Below are 10,819 nucleotides of genomic sequence, written 5' to 3' on the forward strand. Positions count from 1 at the left end.
CGGCTTCACCCTTGTTCTGCTCGTACAACAAAGCTGGGTAGGGTTTGCAGCCAGGCACCTCTGAGCGGACAGCCCGTTAAGCCCCCCCGTTTCTGTAAGCCCTTCCTTTTCCTGCACGGGAAGATAACAGCAAAGTTTTCAGGGTAAAAGCACCCTGAAACAGATGTGATTTTTGGAGTGCTAAATACCTCTGAAGAAATGTACAGCTAACTCCAAACAACCAGCAGCTTTTTTTTTTTTTTTTTTTTTTAAAAAAAAAATCTATGCTTGGTCCTTCTTTCATGTTTGCTGTATCTTCAAAAGGATTGTATAGCACTGGGAAAGTAACCAGACTTTTTCCTCTTCTCTGTAGAGCCCCTATCTAATCACACGATGCACCTTACAAACACAAGCAGTGGAAGAGGAGGACCCTTTGTGCAGTATAACAACTGGGACCATGACTGGACTTGCATCTGAATGCAAGAGGAACATATAGACGCTCTGTGATGATATATCTGTCTGTATCACAAGTATTACTGTTCAGGTTTTTACCTGTATCCTGTTTGTGTGTTCTGAACTGTGCCTTAAAGGTCACTAAGACGGCTTGACTGTGCTTTTGTAATTGGTGCCTAAAGGTTTGTTAAGCAGAAGTGAAAATATGTACTGTTTGAATAAAATCAGCTGAAAGGCCAGACTGGAGATTGGCTGAGAATAAAACCCAGCTCTTTATGTAGACTGAAGTTGTAACAGACCTTTTCCCTCAACAGATGAAACTTACCCAGCTGTTTTACTTTAAAAAATTAATCATGAGGGTTTGATGCTATGTTTGGGTTTTTATTTACCTTTCTCTTTTCTACCACAGCATGCATGAGATTCTAGCTTCAGCAGTTACAATGCGTTCTGAAACATGCCTGTGTTTAATAGTATTTGCCTACTGTCCTCACCAATTTAGATAAAAACAAGCTCCAATTTCCTTTCTATAAAAAATGAAGGAGTGAGCTTACAGGAACAGCCTTCTTGAGTAGCTGGCAGGTTACACGTGAAGTACCCTTTTCGCTATACCTTATGTGGATGACTGTAAGTAGACAGTAATAGGTAAGTAACAGGTTTCAGCTTCCACATGCTCCATCAGAATTTCTTATGGCTCACTATAGAGAGATCAAGGCATCCCTTGCATTCTCAGGAGAGAGAAAAGGATGCTGACTACACGGAGTAGGCTTTTTACCTGGTCAGGGAGGACAGTCTTCAACTATGGATGAAGTGGGATCAGTTTTCTTGAGTATTTTTCCCTTGTGAATACTGGTTTCTAGTTCTGAGAATTACAATTTGTGGGTTTTTTTTTCAGGAATAAATATAATAAAATAACTAGATTTCAGAGACTTTGAAGTGTAGAGTCTTTCAGTGTCTTCTAACCCATGAAATGAAAACAGGCTATTAAGTTAAATAGGATTACAGGACACACAAGTGGGCATATGTTCTCTCGCTTTCTTTTTCTTTCCTTGATAAAGCCAATTCTTCCACTGACAGTGGCTTTCTTTATGTATTACAAACTGAGATGCCTTTACCTGCTAGTATTTATGATTGTAGTTGCTGCTACCTACAAACTAAGTCAGCGGTTTAAGAGTTCTTGACATATGGTGCAGAAAAGAGCTGAACTGTGACTGCATTCTCACAAACAGAAATCAGTTTTCCAGTTTTTCAAATGAAGCTATTAAAGAGCCAAGTTCACTCCTCTTTCTTCTCTAACATGATTTCACCAGAGGAATCTCAAGGGAACAGTGTATTAGGGAAGCGCTGTAATGTGGCTCCATTTCTCTTTTGGTGGGAAGACATCTGAGAGTAACTCCTAATATCTTTTAGGAAGTTAAAATAAATTTCAGCAGATCTTCTAAGTAATTTAGTTTTCTCCTTCAGCGAGATCTGACATAAGGCTTTATGTATCTTAGAAAACTTAAAGCTAACAAAGTGCAGGCTGGTGATGAATTGAGCTCAAGCTGTTTCATGCACTCCTGGAGCACGTGACTGTGTACATCAAAGCAAATTTCACTTATCCCTAATAGAGCAAAGGTAATAAGGTAAAAAGACAGCTTGTGGAAGTAATCAATCAGTTGTCAACAAGTCTGGGATTATGGTATTAAAATTATATATATTTCATAGGTATTTAGAAAGCTAAATAGTTTTAACAGCTTTATAAACAAATACTTCAGAAGGTTAATTTTACTGTTCAAAAAAAGTTAACTGCCATCTCTGCAAAGCTTTCAACCATTAGTAGCTGTATTATCTCAGTTTAAAAATGTAGCTGTGGAAAGATACTTTTTTTTTTTAGAAAAATGTGAAGTAAAAGAACAACAGAAGACAAAGGTATTTTAAATTTTTATCTGATAGTTTGAACAAGCAGAACTTTGCAAGAAAATAATTCTAAAGACTGAAAAATATATTAATTACAAGACTTGTTAATGTATTTACTGTTACAAAAATTGTCTAGGCTCTTATACAAATCTATAGCCAGAAGGGGACATTTATAAAAAAATAAATAGGCACCCTAGGTAAGGTAAAACAAGTTATCACATATTAGTTAGCAAATATTACATACATACATACATGGAGTGCAGAGTCAAGTATAAAAACAAAGGTGCCTTGATTAGCTGTCTATTTACTATTATAATTAAATACCTGGTAAACATGGGTCACATAGAAAGTCATCTGGTAAGATTGATTCAAGCAAAGCAAGGAGACTGAATTACATCCAATTATTGCAGCTATTTTAAAAAATAAGTTTACCAGTTGTGCTTACTAGAAGCCAAATTCATTGGTATCAGTAATAAGCATTCATATTGCTCATGGTACAGAAGTATCAACATTGCTATGCATGTTTAAAAATAAGTGTTCTAACATAATTCACAGTTGTTGCTGTGCTATTCATACATAAAAATACTGTCATTTCAAATACAAGATTTTTGCAAAACATTTTACAAATTATACATTATTTACAAATTCCAATAGTCTTTGTTTTTACATAAGTGTTAGAAGACAGTTTTACTGAACTCGTTATGTATATTATGTAACATTGCTAGAGGAACTAGAAAAGCTTCATTTACAGGTTCTGAAATCTCTCTCAAAAATATTACTATTAGAAATATTCCAAGCTCTTACATTTTCAGGGCTCTTCTGCATTCAATTTATTTTCTTACAAAAGGATAATGTTTTCAGTTGCTGTTTACCAGCAGCCATACCTAAACATGCATAATTATTTGCACTACAAATTCTAGAACTCATTTTTTGACAAGTGCTACAACAAACTTTGATCAAGAAGGAAGAAATAAGAAGATTAATCTGAGATACCTGGTTTGTTGCATATATCATGTTCCAGTTTTACTGTAAGTTACGTGTAGTTTAAAAAAAATCTACCTTGACACAATAACCACAACTACTGTTCAAATGTACACCTTGGATAATTGCGCTAAACAATAGTCAACATTTGGTGGAAGCACTAAAACTCACATAAGGTTTATAAACATAAAAAAGCCTTTCTAACAGTGCAAATATAAGCAAGAGTGTTTATTATGCATATTTAACCTTCTTGCATTACTTTTGTAACTAAAAGGCCTTGATGTTTAGATGTAATCAGCACCACCCCAAGTTAACGCTCTAATATGAATAATGGCAAAATTTAGCCTTTTCAGATTGTGTCAGGCTTTGCTGGCATTAATTCTGAATTATACATTGTTCAATGTGACAATAAGACTGATAGAGAACTCTAAGCCCACGCCTTTCTCCCCAGCGCCCACTGGGTCACTAGACCATTCTGTCCACTGATTTAACACTAAATAAAAGCCAGATAAATCCTCCTCTTTGTTACTGAAATAAGTTAGGTTAACAAAAGACATGGTAAATATCAAGAGCTGCCAAAACTGTGGGGCAGAGTGCTAGAGCAGAGAAAGAGAGGAACCTCTCCTCAGGCCACCTGAGCCACCACAGTCCAAACGGCTGTGCGCCCAGTCAGCCGGGTCTGCCAACCCAGAATGTATCTGTGGGTAGGACTGCTGCAAATAGGAAGAAAAGTTGTCAGTAAAATCAAAGGTCTGATCCCCATTAAACACTGCTCAAAATGTGAAGCTGAAAAAAGGAAGGTCAATAAATAGCAGCATTGACTTGGCATGCAATTGTAGCATAAATCAGAACTGAACATGTCATAAATACACCTAAAATCTTACAAAATCTATCAATCATGCTTGCATGATAACTCTACTTTAAACATAGCATCTTATTCTGCTGTATCAGTTTGTAGCTTATGTGGTTAAATGGAATTTGAATAAGTATATAGCTTATAGGGTGAACAAATCTGATAAATGTGTTAGTTTAGAAATGTATGCAAACATAGAGCAAGTGTATTAATAGGGCAGTCCGTGACTGCTGCATACTTGAATTCTCTTTGAAAAAATCTTATTTAACACTTGCAAACCAGAGCTGTTTTTAAAGAATTATTATTAAGGCTTTTCAAATAACAAGGTAGAAATTCTCTGGGTAAACTTGTATTAAAGACACTTGAAGATTTGTGAAAGCACAGACTCTCAGAGAAAGCTGAAAAAAAAATCATGTCACCTGCTACCTATCATGGCAAATACTGCTCTATTATAACTATATTTACTGCATTATGTATGGTAATATATTTATCCCTCTTGTTAGTCTAAGTATGTAGTGACCATAGTCTTAAGGAACACTTTTTAAACTAATTAAATCTTCTTACAAAATTAGTAACATGTAGTTGATCCCACTGCTGTAAGATGCATACACCCAAAGGGACCATTTTTAATATAAACTGTAGAAGACAAGCCGAGTAACAGAGGTAAGCATTAAGGCAACTAGAGTAACAAATCAAAGAACCAGAAGTTTAGCACCTCTTCTCCTCTGTTCACTTGCATTTGCATATTCATATAAACAGTCATAACTCCTAAGCAAAGTACAGTCAACTGGGTACCTACTTATCACACACACAGAGAATCAAGGTTTGTGCCCATTTACAGACTACGTGAAATGCAAAAGTCAGATTGAGTTTTATTTATTTTTTTAAGAATCTACCTACTGCAGTGGATGCCTTCTACGTTTGCCTTGTACCTTTGCTCGGATGTGGGATGCCTGGGCTCAAGAGTAGCATGGTATGTAGCACTCAGATCTACTCCAGCTGATGGAGGATGCTTTTCTTTGTGAAAGCTTCCACTATCTGTAACATACAGCTTGGGTCTCTGATGATATTTCATCCTGTATGTGTCAGTCATACAGCTATCCACTGAAAAATAAGTTGTTAGGGATACACTATCATTTCCATCCACATAGCTAACACTTGGTCCTGTGTGACGAGGTCCTTTCTTTAAAAAGTTTTCAGACACAGTCCAAAAGTCATTAACTGATAAGCAAGGTGGAGAATCCGGTTTATGAACAAACAGTTCACTCCCTTGAAATGGCTCTTTAAGCCTTTGTTCATTTGTAAATACACTTGCTTCTGATGCAGATGTTAAAGGTGTACCTGTTTGCCTTAACGCATTATTTTGCAACACTTCTGTTGATTTAGCATCAGCTGCTGAGTTATTTTCCGATCCTGGCAAAATATTCAGGGCATATTTCTTCGGCGGTAAAGGGGGAGGAAGATTCTGGTAAACTGCTTCAGGGACCCAAAGGGCATCTACCCTTCGGAGTGGCTGCCCGGCATGCTCACCAGGAGGGGAAAGCACCATGGGCCTTTCTGACAGGTTCTGTGGCACACAAGGCGACAACCCCACCCTGGGACCAAACGTCCTTGCGTGATGAGACTGCGGCTGGGAAGAGGAGTGAAAGTCATTGTTGATCAGCTTCCTTCCACAGACATTTTCTGTATAGGGGTGGGACATGCCATCAGCACAATATACTGACATGTTCATCTTCTCAAACTTGTCTGGATTAAGCCACTCTGAAGGATTTTGCTCGTTTGCCTTGTTCCTACTTTCTGACTTAACAATGTCTTTAAGAACTGGCTGTAGACTTGATGATGGGAAGAGTTTCCTATTGGTCTCAGGCATTTCAGCTCTAAAATATAAAAACACATAGGATATAAGTATCCATAAAAACATAAGAAACAGCTCAAATAACCCAAGTATTTTTATCAAAGACAGCCTTGCTAACACTGCTTAAATATGCAAATTTACAAGAGAACTGGTATCTGCTTAACATGCAGCCATTTGATTAAAGGCTGTATTAAATCACTCCAAGTTTTCTTTGAAATTTAAAGTGCCCCAAAAATCTCTGCAAGAGATTGAATATCTGTAAAGTAAGAAATTTCAACATCCAGGAATGTCATCAAACATGACCTCTGCTCGCTACTAAGCATCCCTGTGACTCAGTCTGATACCCACACTTTTCAAATATTAGATGTTACTTTTGGATGCTAAATTTGTATTTAGATTCTTGATTGTTAGGAGGTACTGAGCACTTAAGAGTTCAAATTAGAAACGAGAGGTATACAAGCAACAGCTTCTTAACAGAAGTGACCTTTTCCTCTGCTTCCAGCCAAACTTTTCAAAACTTTATGGGGTTATTGTGATAACCACAAATTGGTTAATTACTGCCTGTTTTAGTATATAAATTTGAAACAGAAAAATATTAAAACCCTTTGCTCTGGCAAGATGGTTTAAAACAACATAAGTTATGTGGTTCCACTGACAGCATCAAAATTAAGAAAGAGAGCATTTAGCACTATCAATTATGTAAAATACAAAAGGCATCGTCTGTCGAAAATATTCAATACATAACTTTTGCATGCTTAATATTGATTACTGTCACATAACAGAATCCAGTATTTCTTAAAATATCACATAGTAAATTAATGCTAGTATTAGTTACCTCTTTACTGGAGGACTGGGCACCTGCAAATGTAATGCTGTTGGGAAATTAACATGAGGTCTGTAGTTAACTTCTGAGTTGATCGGGTCTTTCCTCAAGTCTGGGGGGTAGGAAAAAAAAATTATTTCAAAATAAGCAGAAATACAGTCCAGCTCCTTCCTTGTAACTCCTCAGAGGTTACAAAAACAAACCAACCACAACTCAACAGGACAATTAATTCTTTGAGAGATTTGACATTGATTAAAATAATGATTTTGATGAAAATCCATCACAGAAAGTCAGATCTTGTATTAATCCAAAATCATCTGAAGGAAATGTTCAATTATTTTTTTTATGTTACCAGAAAACAGGTAATTACCACAATTTTGAAGTCCTATAGACATGTTTTCAAGATCATCTTAACATTTCATCTAATCAAAAAGCACATTTTCAAAAGCAGCTTTTATAAAAGCAGGTTTATTAAAATATCCAAAGTAATTTAAATGAAAAAAAAGAAAATCTATTTATAATTTCATAAATTTCACATGATGTAATATTAATTTGAAGAAATTAATACTGTAGGGGTTGGGGGGGGTCTTTTGGCTTTTTTGGTTTGTTGGGGGGGTTTGTTTTGGTTTTAGTTTTTTTGAAGATATGCATAATGCATTCTTTGAAACATTTAAAAACTTACAGCACACTGTACACTTTGTGGAGGTGCTGAGCAGATGGAGAGTGCTCTCAGTCATGCACCCTAAACACACAACCTGAGAGTGCCTGGGCCAGCACTACACTCTGGAAGCTCCTTTTATTCACAGGCAAAGGCAAAGAATCATCCTCTAAAAATACACAACTTGCGAACAATGCAGCTCCTAGTTAACAGTAAATAAAGGAAGCATGGAAACATCCAAGTTGACACCACATAGACTAAAACACTCTATTGGCAAGTAACAAGCAACAGTCTGTTTGTTTGGAGATAGATATTACAACTCTTCCTAATGCAATGATTGGCCCATTATAATCAGTCACCTAGTCTGAAGCCATTCAAAAGAAGTTTTATTTTGTATATGTACACATTAGATTCATATAACTACTCTGCTTATTTCATAAAAACAGGAATTGAATTCACAAAAGGCAGTATACATTCCCTGAATTCCAGTAGAATAATCTTGTATTTAGTAGACAGTACTAACTTAGCCAATTTCCAATAGGTAACATAGGCTGTTCCATACTTTAATCAACAAAAGCTACAAAAAATTTTATATCTGTTCTTAAATGATGTAATCTTACCAAGATAATTTTTTTTTATTCACTATTTATTTCCTCAAGTTTAAATAAAGTCTTGGAACTTTTGACTCATGAACATATAAAGTCAAAAACCCAACAACAGAAGAGAACTAAAAAAAAAAATATTTGGTTTGTGCTGTTGGGTGATACTTGTTTGGGGGTCAATATCTGCCCTATCTTTAATTGATGAAAGACTAAAGACACTAAATTTTTTACAAAGAAGACAGGTTGTAGAGGCTGAAAAGGCATATAAGCACAAGAGACAAAGCCCCCAATATGGCTTCAAGCACTGAAATGAAAAAGAAAAAAAAATTCTTGCTATTCCAGCGTGAAAATCAATACTACAACCTTATGAAGCATACTTATGGGAAAACATTGTTACTGAATGAGCCTGCCTGACACTGGCAAGCAACAAGTTATTAACCAGCAAGAAAGTTCAAAACTGTTCCAGTGGGCCCTGGTATCAGAGCTAACTAACACTGAGATAATATTGCAAACAGAAAACGTTACATTCTGCTACAGATTTTAATGAATTGTAAACTTTACTGCAAAAAAAAAAAAAAAAAACCAAACCCCACAGACTCTGACGCATTATTTCCTATGAATATTTCCAATTCAGTGTTTAAACTTAGTCCCAACTTCAGGATACAGTCAGTCCTAGGAATGAATTAGTTACATAATTAGCTAAACTAACAGTGTCTGATGGCAGTGTTTTAACTTTCAGACTTTGAATATATCGACTTTTATACCAAAGCACATCTACTTAAAAATCGCAAATAAATTGCCCATATAACTGCTGTTTGATGCCAGGCGAACTCCCCAGAATTCAGCACATTGTCCTCGCCAGCGCGGGCAGCAGGCGGCAGCAAAGGCCAGCACGCTGCTTCCCCGGGTGACCGTGGCACACGTTCAGCCCATGCTGCCCAGTCATGCCAGGTGGTTTGTGCCTTCAGAATTCCAGCTAACTTAAAAATAGATGTGTTATTTTCTCTTCCGCTGACAGGATATCCATGCATGGTTAAAACCAAACGCACACGCGATTGGGAATTTTGGCGCTAGGTTCTCTGCAAGCCTAAATATGGGACACACAAGCACTGTGCTCAGCTGCAGACTGACAGACACCCTTATCAATGGGCCATACGCTTACCAAAAAAATGAAATGTAACTCTGGTTTCTCGACCACAAACTGGTCTGATTTTAAGATTTATAAACATCTATTTCCACACCTGAATAGCCAATCTAGATTTTCAAAATATTAACAATCTTCCTAGAGCCAACAGGTTAAAACAGACAAGTTCTCCTCCAATATATTCATTTACACATACAGAACATTTGCAAAGCCCAATTTCTGAAGAAAAAAATAAATTCCATTTCCTCCTAATGTGTTTTAGCTGCATGTTTCCTGTGGCAAATTAAAAAAAAAAAAAAAAAACACAAGTTGTAATACTTTTTGTAACAAGTACTGTGGCCAATTCTTCTCCCTGAACCCAGACATTTTTCTGTATTCAACTGAAATGTCAGATGAACTTACTGGAAGCTTTGGAAATGTGGAACAAAAACATAGTCCCAGTCTGGAAGGCAAATACGTTATAACTTGTCTAAAACAGAATATTATTTTTAAAAAAACAGTTACCATCTGAAAAAAATCCTTATATTCAAGAAACTGTCCTTTTGGACCAAAATTCAGTTGCAAAACATTTCTTACATACTCATTAGTGGCTTTTTTCCCATCCTTAAACATCTGGAAAAATTAAAATAAAGTTCCACTGTTGGTTTGTTTGGAGGGTGGGGTGCTGTACACATATGTTTGAAAATTTAAGTTCCAAAGTGAAGCAACAGTAGACAAAGAACACCAACCTTCATTATGATCTGCCTGTCTCAAGAGGTTTATCAGGCTTTTATTTTAAAACCCAAACCTTAACCTTTGAATCATCTATTTTAAATTTCAAACTATTCACATTAATAAAGTGAATTACAAATGTAAGAATGCTTTATATTTCAATCTTCTTGGGCTACTTGACTACATTTGGAAATCTAGAAAGTTTAGGGTTTGGCTTAAATTTGTGTTTTAGTATTTTTTTTTAACCAAAATCTTTATCATTTAAAGACACAGCAGAAAAGCATGTACTTGCTTCTGTTTCATGTTAAGTAAATTAAGTATCTGGACGCTTCAATTCACTTCAATTCAGTTGTTCAAACAAGCCAGTGATACAACTTTTTCCTGGACCGTAAGGCTAACAACTGGATTTTCTCAAGTATAGTTGCATATTTTAAATCATTATCGTAAATGCATGGTCTTCCTAAGAAGATGAGGGCTTTTTTTCAGAATTACAGTTTGTGGAGTTTTCTGAAGTGACAGAGAAATAAAGTCAATTTGGATTCTTTGCATACTGACCAGAGCTTCAGAATGATTCTAGATTTCAGTTGGAGTTGTCTCATGCTATTGAACTGAATAATTATTAATGGGAAAACCTCTGGATGTGCAATATTACAAACAATGTCTTGCATTTTTTTTTCAAAGGGAAGCAATTATTAATTTAAGGCATTGATGCCAAGTACATCCTTTCTTGAGATCACTGAACAAGCAGCTTTTAATCCTGCGCCTTAAACAGGAGGCCATCAAGCACTCGGCCAATTTTAATGATAGTACTTATTCTACTGACAGGTTAGTTCAAGAATGAAGTCCTCTGAGCTTGCGGGGGGG

General features: G+C 36.1%; 1 protein-coding gene across 1 annotated transcript in view; it reads right to left on the reverse strand.

Moving 5' to 3' along the window:
- Positions 1 to 5,054: 5,054 nt before the first annotated feature.
- USP53 (ubiquitin specific peptidase 53) overlaps positions 5,055 to 10,819 on the reverse strand; it is a 25,858-nt gene continuing 20,093 nt past the window's right edge. The window contains exons 15-16 of the mRNA XM_010076242.1: positions 6,853 to 6,952; positions 5,055 to 6,039 (exon numbers count right to left, since the gene is read on the reverse strand). Of these exons, the coding sequence (XP_010074544.1) occupies positions 5,055 to 6,039; positions 6,853 to 6,952 (1,085 nt within the window). The remainder of the gene's footprint in view (positions 6,040 to 6,852; positions 6,953 to 10,819) is intronic.

Source organism: Pterocles gutturalis, unplaced genomic scaffold (assembly GCF_000699245.1).
Source record: "Pterocles gutturalis isolate BGI_N339 unplaced genomic scaffold, ASM69924v1 scaffold19753, whole genome shotgun sequence".
Lineage (NCBI taxonomy): Eukaryota > Metazoa > Chordata > Aves > Pterocliformes > Pteroclidae > Pterocles > Pterocles gutturalis.